Source organism: Neophocaena asiaeorientalis, unplaced genomic scaffold (genome assembly GCF_003031525.2).
Source record: "Neophocaena asiaeorientalis asiaeorientalis breed wild unplaced genomic scaffold, Neophocaena_asiaeorientalis_V1.1 scaffold204, whole genome shotgun sequence".
In the NCBI taxonomy this organism is placed as follows: domain Eukaryota; kingdom Metazoa; phylum Chordata; class Mammalia; order Artiodactyla; family Phocoenidae; genus Neophocaena; species Neophocaena asiaeorientalis.
Genome location: NW_020173922.1, coordinates 5,439,951 through 5,464,768, shown reverse-complemented (window position 1 = coordinate 5,464,768; position 24,818 = coordinate 5,439,951). Strand labels below are relative to the sequence as shown.

Below are 24,818 nucleotides of genomic sequence, written 5' to 3'. Positions count from 1 at the left end.
TATTTATTTTTGTTGTTATGTTTTTTTTTTTTTTTTTTTTTTTTTGCGGTACACGGCCTCTCACTGTTGTGGCCTCTCCCGTTGCGGAGCACAGGCTCCGGACGTGCAGGCTCAGCAGCCATGGCTCACGGGCCCAGCCGCTACCTGGCATGTGGGATCTTCCCGCACCGGGGCACAAACCCGTGTCCCCTGCGTCGGCACGCGGACTCTCAACCACTGCGCCACCAGGGAAGCCCTGTGGTTCTTTTTAAACACTATTTTCAGTAAATAAGACAATGAAAAAAATTTCCATGTACTTTTGAAGAAAATCTTAAAGAATTTAGGACCAGGTTTATTCAAATTTAAAAGAGAAATAAGCTGGACTTCCCTGGTGGCACAGTAGTTAAAAATCCGCCTGCCAATGCAGGGGACACAGGTTCGACCACTGGTCCGGGGAGATCCCACATGCCGCACAGCAACTAAGCCCGTGCGCCACAGCTACTGAGCCTGTGCTCTAGAGCCCGCGAGCCACAACTACTGAAGCCCGCGCGCCTAAAGCCTGTGCTCCGCAATGAGAGAAGCCACTGCAATGAGAAGCCCGCATACCGCAATGAGAAGCCCGCACATGGCAACGAAGAGTAGCCCCCACTCGCGGCAACTAGAGAAATCCCGGGTGCAGCGACAGAGACCCAACGCAGCCGTAAATAAATAAATAAATTTATAAAAAAAAAAAAGAGAGAGAGAAATAAGCCCATTTTACTAAAGGCTTATTTTAAACGAAAACTCCCAATTTGAAGAATATTTATATTTACAAATAAGCTCTGTTTTACATTACCTGAGATTGATCTTGACAAGGTGGGGTAAGCTGAGACACATCTGTGGTAGGAACTGACAGAACATTGTTTGGATAATCCAATAGATAAGAAACAACATTAGTATGGCCACCTTTTGCAGCTTCAATGAGCATTGTTGAGCCATCCTGAGAAAAATTGACACCATAATTAATTATTTATTAATTTCTTTTTATAATATGATTACTAAACACATTTAGTTTCTTAGCAGCTCATATAAAATCAAAACTCATTTAAACAGTAATGAATATTAAGCACGAAAATATTTGAAATATATTTTAATAATGACGTATATATTATTTACTTATTTTGAAGTAGAATACCTTGAGACGATGAGTAGGGTCAGCCCCATGAGCCAAGAGTAGCTCCACAACTGCCAGGTGACCTCCTGCACATGCCAATGACACTACTGTATGATCGTTATTGGCTGTAGCCCTATTCACATTGGCACCTTCAAAGAAAAATAAACAGCAATCTTAGCAAAGCCAGTTCAGACAATATGATTTTAAAAACTTTTTTGAAGTACAACATAGATACAAAAAAGTGCACAAATCATAAGTGTATAGTTTGAAAATTTTTCACAAAGTGAACACACTTGTGTGACCAGCACCCAGATCAAGAAACAGAACATTATCCACATACCAGAAGCCCCACTTTGTGTACCTTTTCAGTCACTACCCCACCCTCCAATGGTAACTACTATCCTGACTTCCAAACTGGTTTTAGTTTTTGAACTTTATATGAATGAAATCATACAGTGTACTCTTTTGTGCCTGGCTTCTTTCGCTCAATATAATATTTTTGAGATTCATCCACATTGCTGTGCATAGCTGTAGTTCATTCATTCAATATCACTTCTAAAATGAAAAATCTAGATTAATAAATATATACAGGTTAATGTGAGCACCAAATAATATCATTGTATGTAAAGACAATGACATTTTTGATCTACTTCTAAAATGTGGCAGTATAGCCAGGTCTCAAAGCAGAGAAAACAGATTTTTTTAAACAATATTTACGAGAAATATAATTCTTCCTATTGTATATTTTAAGGGTCAGAGAGACCTGGATATGAAGAGAAGACAAAAGATTATCCAAATACCTTATCAGAAAGGCTATTTAGTAAGTTGTTCAATAGCTTTGTACAATATGACCAAAAAGAAGTCTAAATGCAAAATCTTTTCTTAGCCTCTTTTTTTGGTAAATTAATTTTGATTCACGGAAAAAAAGACCTCTCATTTTTAGTTCAACTACCTTTTACAATCCCAAAAGGACTCAACTAGATGGTTAAGACTATAGCAATGGGGACTTCCCTGGTGGTGCAATGGATAAGACTCCATGCTCCCAATGCAGGGGGCCTGGGTTTGACCCCTGGTCAGGGAACTAGATCCCACATGCACGATGCAACTAAGAGTTTGCATGCCACAACTAAGGAGCTGGTGAGCTGCAACTAAGGAGCTTGCCTGCCGCAACTAAGACGTAGTGAAACCAAAAAAAAAAAAAAGGACTATAGCAACGTTCATTCTTCCTTCTTCCTTAATTCGACTTATTTTATGAAGGGAAAAATAAACCTAGGGGAAACTACTATTTATTTAATTTTCAAAAAGACCCAGCTGATGGGCTTCCCTGGTGGCGCAGTGGTTGAGAGTCTGCCCGCCGATGCAGGGGACACGGGTTCGTGCCCCGGTCCGGGAAGATCCCACATGCTGCAGAGCGGGTGGGTTCCCCAAAAAAAAAAAAAAAAAAAAAAAGACCCAGCTGAACCTAATCCTAACTTGTATTAAAGTACCTTTGGGAAAGACGAGGCACACCAATAAACATCCTTACATTACCAACATAAGATTATTTTTAAAGTTGTTAATAATAAATTTAGTTGGGATTGTTTAGCACTTACTACAGCCTAGAAAGGCTATAATCAATGTGTTCTTATTCTTGACAAGCCTGATTATATGCTTAGCAGGGTAGTTGATGGTATGATTAGGAAAGGAGCATGAGAGAACTCTAAAGGTTATCCATCTGTTTATTACTTCTGCATGGTTGAAGTAAATAGCTTTTACAGACTAAGTTATGACATTATATAAGATATGCCTTACTTGGTAGCAAAATGTGATGTGAAGAAAATAGGCCTAATTTTATCCAATTAAAGAAGAAAGCAAGTATATTTAAAATGATAAAATCTTACACTGCATCCTTAATGGTACAAAATGTCAGAATTCTATTGGAATATACAATAGATATAAAATGTTTATTTGAATAATGTGACAAGACTTGAGTGGACCTTCCTTACAGTTTAACATCCTAAGATTTTTTTTATCAGATGCCAGAATACCTCGAACACTACACAGTTAGGCTGAACCAAAAGAAATTGCTGCTATTACCATCTTTGACATATACAATGACAATTTTATGTGGTTCAACATAAACTGAGTTCAGCAGCATTTCACTTTTCTATAGTAAATAGTCTTGAACTACCTCTTACCCATCATTTGAACTTCTTTGCCTAAATATATTCTAATAATAGAATCTCTAGAGGAATATAAAAATAATAAATAACACCCTTGTGTACTTGGTTGATTTAACTGTACCATAAACAACAGTAGCAGACTTTCTCTCCTCCACCCTTCCCCATTTCCAGCAGAACTGCCTTAAGTGCTGAACGATACTGTATCTACTAAATATAGCTGGACACTTTACCTTTGACATTTCCAACTTTGGGGAGTAACCATATACTCTTTGGTTGATAAAAACTTCAAACTCAAAACTAATAAACAGGACTTCCCTGGTGGTCCAGTGGTTAAGAATCCGCCTTCCAATGCAGGGGACGCGGGTTCGATCCCTGGTCAGGGAGTTGGGATCCCCCATGCCGCGGGGCAACTAGGCCCCTGTGCCACAACTACTGAGCTCGCGAGCCTCAACTAGAGCCCACGCGCCGCAAACTACAAAGCCCACGTGCCCTGGAGCCTTCGCGCCACAACTAGAGAGAGAGAAAAAAAAACCCACACGCAACGAAAGATCCTGTGTGCCACAACTAAGACCCAACGCAGCCAAAAAAAAAGGACCTGATGCAGCCAAAAAAAAAAAAAAAAAAACTAATAAAGATTCCAGCAAAGTACCTTATGAACTCTGCTTCCTAATAAAATACAGCAACAAAAGACTGGAATATAATACTTATACTATAGGTAAAGTAGCTTTAACAGAAATTGCAACAGTTTAGGAACTTTTTTCAGAAGTTGTACTTTCTTGGAAATGCACACTTGTACTTTACCTTTGCTAATAAGAAACTGCACGGTGCACAAATGGCCAGCTCTCGCAGCTTTCATCAAAGGGGTTCTTCCACCTTCAGATTCATGTTCCTAGTAAAGAAACATAAAATAATCCATCAGTGCCAATTCATTAACCATCTATTTTTAACACTTAGTATCAATGACATAAGAAATAATGAAGATTTAATACTTACTCAATGCAGTCACTTATGTTACCTACCTCAATTCCTCCAAAATACAGGATTAATTTCAGTCCACATTAGATGGTGTAACTTTCTAAGAGCACGTTCAGTTTTACATACCAAACAATAAACATTAAGGATAAGACTTATGTTTAGTTTGATCCCCAAAGAGAAGTAACTGCATTTTTCTAATACTAAGGTTAAAAAGATATTTCCCTAACTATTCATCTGAACTATGAAAAAGGAACCTTAATTTTGTGAGGTGATTTTGAGGATCTCATCATATCAGAAGCCAGTAAGAGATCTATCAAAGGAGAGAAACCAATCTCTGAAGAAAAACACTATGGTATTTCAGGAGTAAAGGAAAAAGAAAAACATACAAATGAGCTGATTATTTTTTAGAGTAGAAATTAAATGCTTGAATAGTCAAAGACAAAAGAAGCAGTCTTACAATAGTAGGAAGATTGTTATTCTTCCTAGCAAGTTTGTCCGCAAGAGGAATGAATGAGAAAACAGCTTCTCAAGCATCCTAATATCAAATGCCACTAAAAAAAGCTTGCTTGTATGGTAAGTAGTACTGCCTGTTGGGAGTACTGTGAACTCTTACTACATTCATCTAAGTATTAAAATGTAGCTGACACATAGCTTTTACAAAAAGTTCTCTCAACTATCCCCTCTTTCACTATGTATGCAAACATTAATTTCTGTTGTTCTTGTCCTCTTTTGTTACTAAGAAAAACTTGATAAAGAACGGTGATTTCTTCTTACATAACTATATCTCACTACAACTTTGGCAAACTAACAATAAGAATAGATTGTCAACCCAATGGAAACTTTAAACTGGGCTGCAGTGACAGGAATTCCACTCTAAAAGAAGTTTTTTTCTTTTATCTTGATAGTGTAGAATTCTCAACCTCCTAGTTTATGTTTTGATTTTTGTTATGCATATTGATTAGACAACAATCTTTATTAACTCTAAGGTATGGAGGATGAATAACTATAGATAATGCCAACAAAATTTGGCTTTAGAATGAATTTTGAACTTATATTCAAATGTAGGTAAATCTAATATTCTGGCAATTTACTTCAAACAAAACGGAATACACATCATGAAGAGCTTACTCAGAAAGACCTAGAAAGTTGTGTCAACACACTACATGCTGGAGTTGTTGTATCAGCTACACACTGGAAAGAAACTGCTCCTTTAGCAACTGCTATTTCCCCTCCTGTCTCAGGACCTGTGTGCTTAAGCTGCTCTCTCTTCCCTGTAACACTTCTTTGTTAGCTCCTTTTCATCCTTGACTGTCTCAAGTTAAGTGTTATTTGCTCAAGGAAGACTTTCCTGAACCTTCTTGACTAGATCACTTTTCCTACTATTGACTTACAGTTCTACGAACTGCTCTTTCATAAGTTCCAATCACATATTAGTTTGTGTTAACTATTTGGTAACATGTCCACCATTCAAGTATAAGCTTCATGAGAAAAGCAATCATGTCCATTTTTGCTTATCATTATATACCTAATGTCTAAAACAATGAAGTACTTGAACACTGTTTACCAAGAAGGAACCTAAGCACATCTGACCTCTCAAATCTTCCCTTTCATAGAAATGAAGTTTGAAGTTTAAATTTTCTACTAGGTAAATATGAGAAAGGTAAGTTAATTTTAAGACTGGTAGCTAAACTTAGAGTAAGACATTCATTACCTTCATTTGATAATACATTATTACTAGATCATGGGTGGGCAATACTAATGTCACTTTTCCTTGTTTTTTCTTTCTTATCTCTTAAGCCTGGCAGTGACACCCATCAATGCAACTAGTAGTGGCAAAGACAAAAGATTCTGAAAGCCCTGTTTAGAATAAACTTGTAAAGTAACTTTTAAAGTACTTGCTAGTTCTGTATATTTAAAATATTCCCATAGCTGTTAAAAATAAGAAATCAGAAGGTATAATCTCAAGATGCTCACTCCAAGTGAAATTTCAAAATTCAACATACTAATAAAACTTTGGAAATAAAAGGTGTTAAAAGCTGCCTATTTTATTTTCCTCCCTATAAATTCATTCCTTTGGTTCTGAACAATATGTTTGAGGAAACAGTTGATACGATACTACAACTTTATAATGTATTATAATATTTCTTGTCCTAAAATTAATAATGTATATTCCACAACACATACCATTTGTCCCAAAGTATCTGACCACTGAATCCTTTTAGGATAGGAATCAAATTTGTCTATACAGTTGACCCTTGAATAACATCGGTTTAAACTGTGTAGGTCCATTTATATGTTGATACCTAAGTTCTACACTACACGATCACAGGGGTGCAGAACCCCACACAACACGGGTAGATGTGGTTATATGCGGATTTTCCACTGCACAGGTGGACATCCCAACCCCCACGTTGTTCAAGGATCAACTGGCTACTTACTTATGAATGTTGGATTTATTATTTCAGCCAATATTTGTTCAATATCAATAAAATTTTAGGATACGAATTATGATTATTTCCTTCATAAACACAGAAAATTATTTTTCAAGGCTACAAACTTAGGTATTGTGCAATTTAACCTTTTTTCTTTCTTCTTTTTGGAGAACAGCTAGAATAATATAGGGATTATCTATTCCTTGAACATTTGGTAAAACTCACCTATAAATCCATCTGGGATCCTCTTACCTTCATTAGGTGGATGGTTTTGAACTACTGACTCAGTTGGTGAAATGGTTGTTTTATTGAGGTATACGATTCTAGAATCATTTTTTTTTGGGCCATGCAGTGAGGCTTGTGGGATCTTAGTTCCTCGACCAGGGATTGAACCTGAGCCCTCGGCAGTGAAAGCACAGAGTCCTAACCACTGGACCGCCAGGGAATCCCCTTGAATCATTTTTGATAATTTATATTTAAAAATCAGTATTCATTTCATCTAAGTATTCAAACTGATTGTTCATATTGCCTTATAAATTTTAAAGTTCTCTACTATATCATATAGTTATAACTCCCTTTAAGTTTCTATATCTTTTGCCCTTTTGAAAAAAGCTGGGCTTATTTTATCTGTTTCAGAATTTTTTAAAAATCAGCTTTTATTTTGCTGTTCATCCTTATTTTTTCTTTTTTTAACTCTATTTTTTGTTGTTTACTATTCTATTAACTTTTTAAAAACTTTATGTCCTTCCTTCTTTGTGCTGTTGTTCTTTTACTAGCTTCATTTACTTTCATTATACACATACACACACACACACACACACACACACACAAAATTTTCCTTCTAAGGACCACTTTAGCTGTATCCTCTCACCCAAGTTTTGATGTGTAGTTTTGGTGATAACATCTATTTTGCAATTTTTACTGGGATTGCCTTTTTAACTCATGAATTATGTAAAAGTATTTTTCCTCATTTTCTAGTTATATGGGATTTTTAAAATAAGGTTTTATTGTTAATTTGTAATTTTAAAAAGACAGAGACCAGAGAATGTAGTTCATATGATTAAGAAGTTTGTTTTAAAGACTTCTTTGTGGCCTAAAACATGCACCAGATTTACACATATTCAATGCACTGGAAAATAGCATATTCCATATTTATTGGGAACAAAATGATAGCTCTCTATTTATAGAAGCAAATTTGATTTTTCTATTCTTAACAATCGCTTTATGTATTTGATCTATCAGTTTCATAGAGAAGTGTGGGAAAAAATCCTATCACTACAAATGTAGAGCTGACTAATTTTCTTGTAATTCTGTAATTTTCTATTTTAATTGGAGGGTAGATCTTAGTTACTGATTAGTAATTGATTGTTATACTAGCTGGAGGAGCATTTATTTATCTCTAAAAATGATTTTGGTTTAAAATTCCATTTTCCCTGATATTAATATTGCCTTACATAACTTTTTCCATTACTTTGTCAACCTTTCCCTGTCATTTTTTTTTAGATCTTTCTCCTGAAAACAGAATTTGCTAGATTTTGATTTTGAATCTAATTCAAGTCTATGCCCTTTCAACAATTAAGTTCAATAGGTTTATATTTGTTCTGATTAATAATATATTTTTGTAAAAAAGAATCTTTAAAGTTATTCAGTACCTGATTCTTCACTCCTAAACAACACAAGGATTCTAGAATGGCTTTTGAACTTTCTAACATATTCTGCTGAATTTCATACTATTGCTGTCTACATTTTTAGTACTACTTTCGTTTTAAGCATAAAAATTTAGGATTTATACTCACAAATTTGTATTTATAGTTTACCAATTTCTGTGCTTACCGTAGCTTCCTGCATCCCACGCCTTCCTCCAGGGTTCTTTTTTCTCCTTATTGATGTACATAACTTTTAGTAGTTCTTTTGGCAAGGGTCTGAGGTGGTAAACTTTTATTCTTTGTAGATCTGAAAATATGCTTATTTTTCCTTCTTTGGAATGTTAGTTGAGTATAGAATTCTATATTGTGTTATTTTCTTCTGGTTTTTTTTTGGGGGGGGGTGCTGCGTTGGTTCTTCGTTGCTGCGTACAGGCGTTTTCTCTAGTTGCGGCGAGCAGGGCTACTCTGAGTTGCGGTGTGCAGGTTTCTCATTGTGGTGGCTTCGATTGTTGCGGAGCACGGGCTCTAGGTGAACGGGCTTCAGTAGTTGTGGCACGCAGGCTCTAGAGCGCAGGCTCAGTAGTTGTGGCACATGGACTTAGTTGCTCCGCAGCATGTTGGATCTTCCTGGACCAGGGCTCAAACCCATGTCCCCTGTGTTGGCAGGTGGATCCTTAACCACTGTGCCTCCAGGGAAGTCCCTCTTATGGTATTTTGAGAATACTACTCTCCATTGTTTTCTGTGATTATTTTTGTTGATGAGAATCTAACATCAAAAATTTAATTGTTGTTCCTTTGAGAATAATTCATTTTTCCTCCAATAGCTTTTAAGATTTTTCTTTATCCTTAAAATTCTGCAGTTTCATTTGTTCTGCTTAGCAATTATTTTTCAATCAAGGATTCATGTCAGGCTTCAGTTCTAGAAAATTCTCCATCATTATCTCTTCAAGCATTGCCTCTGCTTAGTCAAATACATATATGGCCTCTCAATTTCTTTCATATTTTCCATCTCTTTACCTTTGTGCTATATTACCTATTTTATCATTTGATTCATTAATTTGCAGGCGGACTCTCAACCACTGCGCCACCAGGGAAGCCCTGATTCATTAATTCTTTATTCAACTGTCCAATATACTGTTTATCCTATATATTTAGTTTTTATTTCCACAATTTTTTCTCCTGAAAGTTTGTTTTATTTCGTATCTATCTGTTCTTAATTCATAATCATCAGCTTTTGTTTCATTGCCTCACATTGTTTTATGGCTATTGTTCATAGTTTAAAATAAGCATGCTTAAAATCTTTGACTCAAGTCTTTTATTTCAATTTCCTTGGGCCTGTACTCTCCTGTGCTGCTGCTTTTTGTTTGCTTGCATTTGGACTATCTCTCTTCATGTAGATTTGCTCCTGAACTTTATAAATTTTTTATTGGATAAAGCTCATTTTGCATGGGAGTTGTTTTTTTTCTTTTATTTCCATCCACAAACTTATCCCTTCTCATTAGATGATCTGAAAGTTACCTCAGTCTGGCCCATTTCAGAAGTAGCTCTTTCTTTGGCAACTTAAGCTTCTTATCCCATGAAGTTATTTCTGTTCTTCTCACTAAATCAAATAATGACACCCTCCAAGTTCTTAGTTACAATGTTGTCTTTGCATCTTCTCTCTATGAAGAACAATTTGCTAATTTCTGACTGCGACTCTGGGCAGTTGCTTGGAGCTTTTTTTCCATGCTGCTTCATAGGCTGGGCAATAAGACTGTACCTATTGGCCAGTTCCATGTGAGATGCATTCAGTCCCTATTCCCTTAAAGATGATGAAATTCCAGCCCCCAGTGCCCATTTTTTTTTAGGTTTAATTCTCCTTGGGCCTACAGCTTCAGCTGTGGATCCAGGGTCCATTTCTAGTCCACAGAGTTCGTTGGTCTTGTTTCTGAGTATAGCTATATATTTTCAGTTTAGTTTGTTTTTCTCCCATATTTTATTTATTAGATCTATGTACTTGAATGATAGAGAGCAGAGAGGTTTCAAAATATACTAACAGTGACTTTACTTTCTTGACTGGAAGTCATTTGTTACTTACATTTAAACAACTTTGAGATAGAACTCATTCAACATACAATAACCTAGAAAGAAAGAACTTGGCCTTTAAAAAAAAAGTGTATTAGGAGTTTTGTGTATTGCACAGATAGTTTTAAGAATCAATAAAAAATTGATAAAAGTTTTCCAGCTTTAAGTAGTAAAGTTTTAAAATATGTATATACGCTACTCCTTAATAAAAAGTTATTTAAAAAGTGGGAGGTCCTATTTAGTTTATTAAGGTAAACTAATCAACAGTTGAAACATTTATAAGTGGATAATCAGAGCTCATGAGCCTGCTAAAATCTTGTCCATAAAAAATGCACTGCAAAGTTCTGGTTCCGATGCATAAGCATTATGAGAAAAAAGGTGCATTTTTTTTCTATTTGGCTTTAGATAACAAAATTTAATTTTAGATTTAGGCTTTTTTTCTTTAAAATAATTTGATTTCCTTTAAAACCACAGTCCTGGGCAACCAAGGTATATATCAAAGATTGTAACTATATCACAGAGCCGGTGTTTCTTGCAGTTGAAGGAGGACACTGTCTAGGGGGAAGGACCAGAATCAGAGGAGAGGAGAGGGAGACTGCTTTATACTATATATGTACTAAAGGATTCTTACACTCTCCCCTAGGGGATATGTTCTTCCAACCCACCACTGTATATTACTCATTAACTTAGTGATCTGTTACTGATCAGATTCATATCCCTCAGCAGAACTGAGATGGAAAAAGATTAAGAGGCACCGTTTTAGGGTTTGCGTTTAGCTCAGTTTCTAAAAACCACAAGTAACAAAGACAAAAACCAAGCTTACTCAGTTTGGATGAAGGAAGAATGATGATAAAGCAAAGGCTGGAAAAGAACAGAACTCAGCAACGATGCAGAATAATCTACAGACTCTAGCAATGTCTCAAAGTGTGGAATACAGAGGACTTATGAGAATCTCCTGGGATATCATTTAAAATGCAGACTCCCCATTTCAGATCTGCTGAATCTGAACCTCTAAAAGTGGGGCTGCAAACCTCAATTTTAAAAAGTATCCCAAGTCTTGAGACTTACAGCTAGACAGACAGATTTAAAATCACATTTTCTTTAACAAGTCCAGGGAGAAAAAAATAACTTTATCTGAACTAACACTCAGCTTTACATTCTTGATAGGAGCCACAGCTATTACATAAACTGAGTAAAAGTTTACATTTTCACATAGTATTTTGTGAAAGAAATTTATTTACTTTCTTCAAAATAGAATGAATATATAACAACTTCTCATTCCAAAAGCCAATAAAAAAGATACTTAATAAGCATTATGGTTAAGAGTGGCTTGACACTGAAAAATTTATTTTAGATGGCCTAAATTAATTGTGAAGCAATCACAACTTATTCCTAATTTAAAAATTAAGCACTGCTCCTGAGTATAAACAAATCTCTCTGGATTACAATGGATATTAAATTTGCTTGACTTTTAAAAGCATCAGACACAAATTCCACACATTTTTTTTCAAAAGAAATGTTTGTTTATCAACAAGTATTCACCTTCTTAAAAGACAATCTTAGAACGAGGTTACACGAGAGGATTTTAAGAAGAAAATTTTAATTTTATAGAAATTAGGGCATGAGTAATATAGTAAATGTTTCACTAAAATGTTTTGTTGTTGTTGTTTGTTTGAGGATTATATAGAAAAAAATCCAATATATCACCCTAAATCTGAGTTTCAGATTTTTGTTGAACAAAGTTGAATACAAAGGGCTTTATGACTGAGACTTTCTCTCTGGGTTATCTTAACTCTCTCAATAAGGGAGAATGCAAAAAAACTATCTGAATAAGAAAGTCTATTTTAACCTAAGAGATTTTTTTTTTTTTTTTTTAGGAATACCACATAAAAAGAATACTAAGGAGGCAAACCACTAGTAATGTAAATCTCTTTTTATTGGAATTTCATAATCTTTTTCAATCAAAGAGGATTTCCTTTGTCACCCAACAGGGTCCTGGAACTTCTTGACTGGAATTCAGATATCTAGAGTTCTGGTTACCTACATCATCTATTCTTTATGTAGTAGCTTACAAGCATCAAAGGCCACCCTCACCTGATGCTTGGCCGGATCTATGCCCTCCAAAATAGTCTTCATGTCCTCCTGCTTGTCCTGTGAAAGGAAAAAGAAGAACTCACGGATCTTATTCCAAAAACGAAAATCACATTTGGCCATGAAGACCTTGTGACCAGTACTTCAGGTGCTGGGCTTTATTAACTCAGGATCTTCAACTAAAAAGATTCTCATCTGTAGAGACCATAATCTCATGAACAGAGTATGATTTTCAAGTATGATAATATGGTTCTCTACCAATATAAACCTTAACATACGCAGACCTAATTCTGCTAAAGTTTTTGAACTCATGCCTTTATCTCCAAATACAACTAAAACCACAGAAAATAGAGCAGTATCTTAATATCTAACCAAGGAAAATAATTAAATCAAAAGATTTGCGAATATCAGAAGCTGAGAGATAAAAGTAGGAAAAATACTGTAAGAGATTAAATAGTTCTGTAGTACCTCCTCCCCCCATTATAAATGCACTTAGTGCTCACACTTTTCATCTAAAACAGGAGACTTGAAAGAACTTGAGAGATGGAATATCTGTATTTTTCTAGATCTAGTCTCCAGACAGGGAGAAAGTACTCAAAGATGAGACAGGGAGATGGTTGAAGAAACAGTAGTAAGAATTGCAATCACTGACCAGGATCAACTATATCTCCAAATAAAAGAAATGTGGCCTAGAGAAGGCTTCACCCTAAGTCACTCCTACCTCCTACCCTGGATGATATGCTTACCCTAAGGGGATGCATGCTCCTATGGTAGAGATTTGGTGAGAAAGTATTCTGAGTCAACTCTATGATTTGAACAAGCTGACTGTTAAAGTTCACTTCTCCCTTCCTCAACCCCATATGATTTTCAACAAAGACAAGCTCCATTCAAATAAGAATAAATAAGCACAAAGTATCCAACACAGAACCTATTAAGAAGTTCCTACAAAAATGGAAACAAAATTTTAGTCAAATGTTCCCTTGTACTTTCAAAAATATTAAAGAGAATATGAACGCTTTAACTAGTGGAACAAAGTGATATAACAGCAAGAGGAAACTTAAAAGGGAGTTGGGGGTACTTCCCTGGTGGCACAGTGGTTAAGAGTCTGCCTGCCAATGCAGGGGACATGGGTTCGAGCCCTGCTCCAGGAAGATCCCACATGCCACGAAGCAAGTATGCCCGTGCGCCACAACTACTGAGCCCGTGAGCCGCAACTACTGAAGCCCATACACCTAGAGCCTGTGCTCTGCAACAAGAGAAGCCACCACAATAAGAAGCCTGTGCACTGCAATGAAGATCCAACGCAGCCAAAAAAAAAAAAAAAAAAAAAAAAAAAAAAAAAGAAGTGAGTTGGGGGACTTCCCTGGTGGCGCAGTGGTTAGGAATCTGCCTGCCAATGCAGGGGACACGCGTTCGAACCCTGGTCCAGGAAGATTCCACATGCCACGGAGGAACTAAGCCCGTGTGCCACAAATACTGAGCCCGCACTCTAGAGCCCGTGAGCCACAACTACTGAGCCCACGTGCCACAACTACTAAAGTCCGCACACCTAGAGCCTGTGCTCCACAACAAGAGAAGCCACCGCAATGAGAAGCCTGAGCATTTCAACAAAGAGTAGCCCCCGCTCGCTGCAACTAGAGAAAAGCCTGTGCGCAGCAATGAAGACCCAACGCAGCCAAAAATAAATAAATAAATAAATTTATCAGGGCAAAAAAGTGAGTTGGAAGAGCAGAAGATACTAAGTAATGATGAAACCATGAAAACCACATTAGAAGCAGCAACAAGTATACAGAAAAAATAGTGACCTGGTGGATGGGCTTAAGAAAGAAACAATACAGAGGAAAAGGACAAAGAAATGAAAAGAATCAGACATAAAAATAATAAGGGAGATTCAATATGTGTATAATAAATGTTCCAGAAGAAAACAGAACAGAAAAAGAAGTATTCAAGGCTGCAACAGAAAAAAACTGGAGAAGGATGATGAGGAGAAAGAAAAGGAGAGGGGAGAGAGGATGAACTAAAATCTTTAAATAGAAAGCACTCACGGTTTTCCAGGAAAAACTGTTATAAAATAATAAACACCAAGACACATCCTGGCGAAATCACAGAGGTTTAAGTATAATGAAAGAATCTTATGATAATCCGGGCAGAAAGGAAATCACTTACATATAATGGGGAATATTCTAGCAGGCTTTGGCAATATTTAATACCAGAAGACAGTAGAATAGAGGGCTTAGAATTTTGAGGGGAAAAAACAAGTGATTCATTAATTTTATATTTGGCTACATTCATTTATAAATACAACATAAAGTAATATCAAAAATGCAAGCACCTGTGAACTCTTTTTTGGTTGAGGAAAGTAAATTCAAAACAAAATACCAGTATCAGCCAGCCAAAAGGTGAGTCAAGTTCAGGAAATCAGGAATTCAGAGTCTACATAATATGAAAGACTAGTAAGGTAAACACTGAATCCACCTAAATATACAGTTAAACAACTTTGAGAAATAATAGGGTCATAAAACAGAATGTAAATGTTACAAAATCATGACAATGTAATAATAAAATAACTCATGAAAATCCTATGGTGGAAGACACATTAATCTCCTCTTCAGAATGGAGTCAATAAACATTGTCTAAATATCTGATTTTTAAAAAATCAGTTTTTTAAAAGAAATTAACAAAATATTTCAAAATTTGCATTTGTAAATGATGTCTGAATAAATACTTTTCCAGGAAGCAACTTTATACCTGTGTTTTATATAGTTCAACAATTAGTTCAGCAATTAGTGAGCAGCTCATAGGGCTACTTGGAACACAGGAATTTTTTTAGATAAAAGAAACATGGGGACTATGATCAGAGATTAGAAAATTAAACCATAAAAAAAGGAAGGAAGGAAGAAGGAAAGGGAAGGGAGGGAGGGAGGAAGGGAGGAAGGAAGGAAGGAAGGAAGGAAGGAAGGAAGGAAGGAAGGAAGGAAGGAAGGAAGGAAGGGGAAATCTAACCCATGTTAATGAGAATATAAGAATCAGGAGACCTCAATTGTTAGTAGAAGTATAGACTAGTTCAGCATTTTTGTACAGTTTCGCAGCAGCTATCAAACTTTTAGATGTGGACCCTCTGAAAACTGGCAATTTCACTTCTAGGAATTTATCCCTATAGATATATTCACAAAAGTAGCAAAAATACATAAATCTGCATAACAATATTTAGTGCAGTACCATTTGTAATCTTTAAAAATTATAATAACCCAGATGTTTATGAATAAATAAATGGTTAATAAATTATATAGAACACTGGGTACCTGTGAAAAAGAATGAGAAATCTTAGGAATTGACAGAAAAATATTATATTAAAAAGAAAAAAGTTTCAGAACAGTATATGTGGTAACAAATCTATTCATATAAAAAAGACATATAAAAAAAAAAAAAAAAGACATATAGCCCACATACACAATATATATATGCTTGAGTGTATAGAAATGTTTAGAAAGACACACAACATATTGCTTAAATTAAAAAAAAATCTTACAAAAGAGGATATAGAAAAGAAATAGAAATCCTCTATTTCCTAAGATTTAATATAGATAACAAACTGATCCTTCAAATTTTTTGTTTCTTTTAAGGTAAGTCCATATCAAATCTAATTTCCAGGATTAAGAACCGGAGGGTGCTAATGTATCCATGTCCAAATCACCCACTTTCCACTAGCTCAACTATTCTAGGAAAACGCCCCCCAAAGTTCATTTGGCTAGAACACAGTCTAAGAAAAGCAACAAGGGTCAAAGAGCTTACTTCATGGTTAGGGAGGAAAATCAGTGATAGACCAGTACAACATATTCAAGGGGCGTAATTTACTCAGTGCAGAAGTGCTTCGATTTTCATTCCAACATTAAAAATAATAAACCTTTAAAAGTTATGATCGGGCTTCCCTGGTGGCGCAGTGGTTGAGAGTCCGCCTGCTGATGCAGGGGACACGGGTTTGTGCCCCGGTCCGGGAAGATCCCACGTGCCGCGGAGCGGCTGGGCCCGTGAGCCATGGCCACTAAGCCTGCGCGTCCGGAGCCTGTGCTCCGCAACGGGAGAGGCCACAACAGTGAGAGGCCCGCGTGCCGCAAAAATAATAAAAATAAAAATAACTGATTTGCATAGGACCAACTATTACTCAATATGGCAAAGACCCAGAATTAGCAACACTGTGTGCCCACCACACTTCTTTAGGTTGGTTCTATTTATTTTCTTTGATCTACTGCATCTAAAGCAGATTTATTATGAGCTTAAAGAAAGAATCCATGTCCTATCTTGTCCTTGGAAAAACCTCTCCATCTTCCACCCCTATTTTCAAGGTGGCTAACATCTCACAGTAAAACGGTATTTCTAAATTCCTTGTCTCTCACTGGGCATTACCTATGCATACTTGAAAGCCAAAGCTGAAAAACCAATCCTAAAGAAAGGAAATTTTGAAAAGTTTGAAGGCATATGAGAAGAGGATGTAACAAAAGTTTATTCTGCTACTCAAAATAAAGTTTAACCAAAGGAAAAGAAGAATAAATTCATAATTGAACAATTCCAAAGATAACTGGAGAGATTTTATTCTTAAGAAAATAGTTTACTTACAATAAAAATCCATGTTAAGAAAACTTTTCCTACTTCTTTGACAGTATTTAAGTAGGATAAAATACTGATAGTAAAAAGACAGGGTGGGAGAGATATGATTTAGCATTATAATGCCAAATTATTCTTTACTGGGATGGCCTTACCACATTACTGTGTTTTCTAGGGATTAGTAACTTTTATCTATTAAAATATTTTATAGTAAGCTAAATTTGCTAATTATTAATTATAAATAATGCCCCAAATTAAGTAATTTAAGATACAGTTAATATACCCAAAGATTTTAAGAGAGAGAATAATTTGTGTAACACATCATTATTATTAATTATGACTCACACCTTAAAATTTCATTTTCTTCAAGGATCCCATAGCACTGCACACATTCTTGGGCTAAGTACTCATCTAGTCCATCTGATACCTCCAAAAAGGTAGCTAGTTAACCTGTTCTTTAAAAATCATAAAATTAGATTTCTTAAGCCACGTCATTAAAGATCTTCTGGTCCAAACCCCTCATAAAATAAAGGAAAGGGGGGAGATGAGAAAGAAAAACAAAAGAAGGCTAGGGAATCTAAGTGATTTGCCCTAGGACACCCAGCATAGCCAAAGAAAGAATATTTACAGGACTTGGGTAAAATAGTCCAGAAAATAACACTAGATTTTATTTTACAGATGAGAATATTGAGGCAACTATTTACTTATAGATCAGTGATCTGATGGCTGTGATGAAAATTCCAGTGTCTTGTCTAATGCTCAGTAGCATCTCTAATGTTGAGTTCTTTCTAAATAACTAAGTGTAGCCTTTGTCACTCATTAGCCCTCCATTCAGATACAGGATTACAGGATGCCTTCCACAGGTATTTCTTCCTTTTAGTAGATTTACTTTCAAATAGCAATGAAGGCCTGTAACATGCTAAAGTGGGTCATAAAAAATCTTTATGTGAACACAACTAAAATATATTTACCTTCTCTAATATCTATGTCAGTTGTTTATTATGGGAAATACTACTTGAGTTCCTCTTCTAGACATGAAAGGCCAAGGAGCTGTAGAGAAGGAAGGAATACTAATTTACGGAATTTATATATCACTCTCCCTTTCCAACCTTAGCTTTGTTGGCAAATACATGTGAAGGAAATTCCACAAGTATTTCTTTTATCTCAACAAATGTATCGTTTTAGTGCTGAAATTAACATGCCATGATGAAAAGAGAAAGATTCCATCATCTTTACAAATGGTTTGAAAATCAGAAACACCACCAAATCAAAGCAACTCTGTACAAACTTCAAGTTATAAGTAAGTACTAGGGATGTATTATACAACATGATACATATAATTAATACTACTGTATGTTATATATGAAAGTTGTTAAGAGAGCAAATCCTAATAGATCTCATGACAAGGAATAAATTTTTTTTCTATTTCTTTAATTTTGTATATGAGATGACAGAGGTTCCTAAATTTATTGTGATTATCACAAGTTAAACTTATACAGTATTGTATGGCAATTATATCTTAATAAACCTGGAAGAAAAAAATAGAACAAAATAAAAAACAACAAAAACTCCTACTATATATATATATATATATATATATATATATATAAAACAGAAAAACAAAACAACACTGACATGTTAACCAACACTGTTGCCACCTAAACATCCTATCATTAGGGCGTTTGGAAACTCTGACCTGATGCAGTCATCTTTCATAGAGATGGATCATCTCTATAACAAAAACATGGTTGGGCATGGAAGCCAGGAAAACACAGACAACAAAGTAAGTCAAAATTAAAAGCAAGCAAGAGAAAAAAAGAAAGAAGCAGAGTAGGGTTTTACAATCCAAGTTATACTATTGAATAGTTAACTATGCAAATTCTCCACCTTGAACATAAAAGTAATAGTAAAGAGGGGGCTAGAGGACTGTGGTAAAAGAAATCAAGCCATATAAATGCTTTAGCTGAAGTAAGCTATCAAGATACAAATAAGAATGAAATATTAAAACTCTGCCTTTTGGTCTAAAGACCAGTAAATGGGGAGAACAGCCTAAAGTAATAATTATACAGTACACCAGGACAGTGACTCAAAGACAATGGAACTGAATCAACTTCAGTTTTCATTTTTTTTAATATTGCAGATGTCAATTTTATTTTTATTTATTATTATTTTTGGCTGTGCCTCACGGCATATGGGATCTTAGTTCCCGGACCAGGGATTGAACCCATGCCCCCTGCAGTGGAAGTGTGGAGTTTTAACCACTGGACCACCAGGGGAGTCACTCAACTTCGATTTTTAAATGGTGTTTATTGATTATTTCTGGTCAAGCAGTTCAATAACAAATTTGTAAGGATACATAGTATACTCCTTTTCAGAGAAATAAGATTAGTTTCCAAAGGCTGGTTTATTTTTTTTTCTTTTTTTTAAAATTTCTTATAGATTTTAAGTATACTACAGAATGCTAATGTGTTTTAATACAAACTTTCTTACAATGGGTTTACATCATATTATACCTGTAATCACACCAAATACTAAATACTAATTTGGGCCCAATAAAAGATGCTATGCAGATAAAGAAAGTACATAAAGGAATAATCTTTATTTCAACATATAGATTCCCATTACAGTAGTAACAAGAAGTACAACTATATGGAAGACATGGATTAGGTGATTTGTTCAAGGCTCTCTGCTTATTCAGTAGTTAAAATGATTTTGCATGTTAAATAGGGAGAATTTTCAAAAAGAACTCTGGAATTAATGGACAATTTTTTATTTCATTTAATTTTTGATTTCCAAAAGGAACATTTTAAGTGGCTTATTTAAGAAAACTAATCTAGTCCAAAGGTTTTTAATAATGGATTATTCAAATTTATGCAATTATTACAAAGGTAGACAAGTTACATATCAATCCATAACCTTCTAAATATGATAGATATTTAGGGTTTTTTTTACTGGAAATATCTAATATTTTTTCATTTTAAATATTTTTAAAACAAAAAAAAATTTCAAATAACTAAGTTTCAAATGAGAACATGCACATATTTTGAGGATCTACCTGAAAATGCTCAAGTATACTATCAGTTCTGGTTGTGGATTTTAAAAAAAGCATTAAATAAGAAACTGTCTAGATTTCCTTTAAAACTAAGTTCTAAACTATACCTACTACACATGTAGAATGAAAAGCCTTAAAACCTCTCAGTTTCATCTCAGGAAACAATATAAGAAATCCAAATTGTTGCATTACATTTTTATAAAATTGTAATTAATATCCTAACTGATTCTACAGAATATTTTTTAAAATGAGAGACAACAACTTTTAAGCTCTTTAAAAAATATATAATAACAGCCTTCAATTGTGGCAAAAGTTAAGCTCTAAAAATCTAACAAAGCATGGTCCAGATTGTGTTTCAAAGGTTGACTTGTGCGTTCTTATTTAAAACCGAAGGTAAAAATAGTTCCCCCCCAAATGAAGGTTCTCAGCTAGCCCACGAAAACAAACAAACAAACAATTTAATTTAAAGAACTACCAAACCTAGACATCAAGAATACATCTATGGGATGCCAGAAATGGAATACATCTCCACTCCATGCAATGGGAGCGTAGTCTTCCAATTCCAAACCACTGGAGGAAATTACTACAGTCCTAAACAGATACTAGGAGGTGACAGAAAAGAATGAAGGACAAGAAAGGTGCTACTGTCTTTTTAGGTCCAGCTAGCAAGAATTATCAGTCATTTTCTTCCTCAGGACCCAGGGACTGATCTGCCTGCTTTACTTACTTCTTGTTTTTCACTAGGTCTTTTGTTTCCTGCCTATGGCTTATAGTAAAGTCTGAAATTATCTATAGGTTTTAAATATCAAACTTACTATGCTTTTCCATACTTTCCACATTTTCTATAAAGAACAAGAACTGCTTTTTACAATCAGGAAAATAACTAATATTAAAATTGAAATATCTCTCCACAGATAGCAAAAGCATAAAATAGGAATACATTTTTTAAGTGAAAAATTAATATATGAAATAATTCAAAAGGAGAAAAATGTTATGCACATGAAATTATTAAATCTAGCAGTATTTACAACAGTGAAAAATAAAAAGCAAGTCAAAAGTTCAATAATAAGTGAATGATTATGGCTCATCAACTTGATGGATTATGCACAAGTTATAAATATACAGAATATGTAGCAAAATGGAAAAGATTATGACAGAACACACATTCTGGAAAATAGAAAACAACTGTACTATACTATGATTATAATTACATGTATATATGAGTGCAAAGACGGTTTGCAAAAGAGAAAAACAGTTACGTCAGAATAACAGTATTACCTTTGTACTTAAGGTAAATATTTATCTGAGCCATTTTTTAATCTTATATTTTGAATGTAAAACAGTATGGTAAATTCAAATCTTTCAATCTGCTTATTTAATGAAATTCTTCTAAGGAATTTTAATCACAATTTACCTAATTCCAGAAAACTATAAAAATAAAAAATAGAAAACAACCATTTTGTTTTCTATTTTTAAATGCCCTTTGTTTTAAAGGGCATTTAAAAATATTTCATAACAAATTTTTAACTCTGTCAAAAGTCACTAAGGTTTTGCTATACTTTAAAGTGCATTTAACAGATAATTCCTCTTTTCCTATTTAATATTTTTAGAAGAACTAGCAAATTAGTCAAGAAAGTGACTTAGCTATGGAAAAATGGAAGGAAGAATTTTGATAAGAATTCAGAGGATAAGAGTATTAAACTTTGCTTATATTATCTAAGCTTTTATGCTCTACCCTGTTTATTCCAAGTGATGAAATGCTTCAATTCTTAATTTTTAGATGACCCAAAGCAACTCTAAAAAAAGGAATGAGATAAAGAAAGAAGGCAGAAGATTAAGATCTACTTAACATATCCATCATAATTTTCAAACGAAAGAAGTACACCTCTTAGAAATTCTAACTGGCAGATCCTAATTAATGAGAATGAATGCTAGTCTTATCACTATAATATTTATTAGAAGTAGAAATGATGATAAATAAATAGCATAATTACACTATACACTTATTATAGTCAATAATTATTTTCCAACAATGTTCTCAGGTATTTTGGGGGGAATGTCTGTTATTGAAATTGGTTTAAAAGACAATACTTGCACAGTTTTTTCTAAATAACTGAAATTAATAAAGTTGATTCTGTACAGCATTTATAATTATGCGTGTCTCATACAGATTTTTAAGAAATACAAAAGGGAATTCTGGAAGAAACTCTAGAAAGCAGTTCAAAATAATCTCACAAAATAAAAATTAGTCAAAGCAAACATTTCAGCAAGAAGCATAAACCTTTAAGTGGGATATTATTTATAATTTCCCATAGTTGTAAGGATTATTACATATATGAACCTGCCATCTAATTTGAAACTTTGAAAAGCCAAAATAGAAGATATTAAAAGAAAAGAAAAAGAATGAAATGCTGTAATAATGTTGTTAGGAAGATGACAGTAGCTTTATTTTAAATGTCTAACTAATTAAAAAAACAAAAGAAATCACTCAAAGTGATTTGACAGGTTATTCTATGTTGCAAACATATCACTGAATTTGTATGTCTAATAAAGGGCAGTTAAAAAGGTTCAGGAATGTCAAATGGGACTGGGGTGAGAGGAAGAAAGAAACAAATGTTTTTACCTAGGAAAAGAAACAGTATGCCCTTTTAAAGACTATTTTCAAATACATTTAATAAATGCAACAACTAGAACAAGTAGCCAAACTTTTAAAAGTTATTTTATACAAAGCATGCAAACTATTGATCTTCTTTACTAGTGCTTTCTAAATGTTAAAAATAAAGGAGTATTAACATTCACACAAAAATATTTGAAATTAAAAATATCTTACTAAATCAGCCCCTGCTTGAAGTAAAACATCTGCAACATCCGTATGTCCATTTTCACAAGCGTAGGTTAAGGCTGTGTCTCCTGTTGCTGTTGTAGCATGAACGTTAGCACCTGGCAAACAAAAAAAGTACACATTTACTTTGTGAATTTTATAATTTGGTGAAACTCATAAACTCTAAATATGAAAATATCAGATTTTAAGAATCCTAATTTTCCTTTAAATGTTTTGGAAGAATGCTTTTAGCCACACAGAAAGGAACTATACCAAATGATTAAAAAATACAATAATCTGGACTTCCCTGGTGGCACAGTGGTTAAGAATCCGCCTGCCAATGCAGGGGACACGGGTTTGAGCCCTGGTCTGGGAAGATCCCAAATGCCGCAGAGCAACTAAGCCCATGCACCACAATGACTGAGCCTGTGCTCTAGAGCCCGCAACCCACAACTACTGAGCCGCGTGCTGCAACTACTGAAGCCTGCGTGCCTAGAGCCTGTGCCCCACAACAAGAGAAGCTACCGCAATGGGAAGCCCGCACACTACAACAAAGAGTAGCCCCCACTCGACGCGACCGGAGAAAAACCCACACGCAGCAACAAAGACCCAACGCAGCCAAAATAAATAAATTTATTTTTTAAAAAAAATCTGCCTATACATTCCCCATAAGATATACCCTAAGAAATAAAAGGGTTGCTAAAGCCAAAAATATCAAACAGTTTTCAGAAATCATATTGACAGTAGTTTTGGTTTCTATTCTATGGATATTGTGGTAAAAATCAAATGAGTAATCCTTTGGTCAGTGAAATTCAGGGCATGGCTGAGAGAAAACACAGATAGAAGATTGCTGAAGTTAAGTAAAACCGTATGGTTCTGAATTGGAAGTACTGACATGAATTCATATTGTATTATTATCTGTAAGAAAAATATTTCCTCACTCTGACCAACCAAAAAGGCCTAGAGACAATGAAAGACCAAGCCGAAATAGCATCTCTAGCTAAGATTGTGATCTCTAAGTACCATATCCTACTAAATGAAATTAGGGCTTCTTAAAGAAATAATTGGTTACAAGACTGGGGGAGAATCTGTATAAGATGGGCCTGAAACACCTAGCAATATCAAAAAGCAAGGAAACAGACTATAATGAGGTCACACCAAAAGGATGTAGGAGCTAAACTTACTGACCAAAGATAGTGAAACTGTCTCATATTTCAGCAATTTTTACATCAAAAAGAATGAGGACTATGATAGAATAAAAGCCATCATGTATGTTTAAATCTAGAAGTTCAAAATGATGTTCAAATCAAAACAAAAAAAACCACTTCCTTGGTCACCAGTGAAGGATACTAGGGGTCCACCTCATTATTTGCGGTGAGCGGGGGAGAGAAAAGGGGGGGAAAATCAAACATTTATACTACTGTTCCTATATGATTTATACCTAAGAGTAACCAAATAGTTGATGAAGGGAAGTTTCTCTTTATAGACATATTTCTGCTAATAAACAAAGAAGGAATAATAGAATTTAGAATATTACCACTTTGTAACCCTTAACGAATTGATAGATCTAAGCAATGATCATCAATATCTAATAATCAAAAAGAGAGACAATCAGACATTAACTACCTCCTGAAGAAAGTACACAAATACTACCTATGAAGTAGTCTTAAAAACAAAACAAACATACATCATACCTGAATTTAATCAAGTCTCTAGATCTAAGTACTACTTGCAGGAAATTCAAGGGACAGAAAAACAAGTTAAATGAAATCGTGGAGGTGCATTTAGCAAAATCCATACTCTGGGAAGCCTAAAGGATAAACATTTCATGTCTTCAACCA

General features: G+C 34.7%; 1 protein-coding gene across 14 annotated transcripts in view; it reads right to left on the bottom strand.

Annotated features, from left to right (window-relative positions):
- ANKHD1 (ankyrin repeat and KH domain containing 1) overlaps positions 1-24,818 on the bottom strand; it is a 120,384-nt gene that overhangs the window by 50,942 nt on the left and 44,624 nt on the right. For 8 of the 14 annotated variants that reach the window (XR_003004068.1, XR_003004069.1, XM_024752148.1 and 5 more), the window contains exons 10-14: positions 22,987-23,096; positions 12,506-12,562; positions 4,096-4,183; positions 1,154-1,281; positions 815-958 (exon numbers count right to left, since the gene is read on the bottom strand). Coding sequence is in view for 12 of the 14 variants with exons in the window: in XM_024752148.1 (XP_024607916.1) it covers positions 815-958; positions 1,154-1,281; positions 4,096-4,183; positions 12,506-12,562; positions 22,987-23,096 (527 nt within the window). In the remaining 2 variants the exon portion in view is untranslated. Of the gene's footprint in view, positions 1-814; positions 959-1,153; positions 1,282-4,095; positions 4,184-12,488; positions 12,563-22,986; positions 23,097-24,818 lie in introns of those variants that run through there. The other 6 variants (XM_024752151.1, XM_024752152.1, XM_024752157.1 and 3 more) reach the window with 2 other exon arrangements.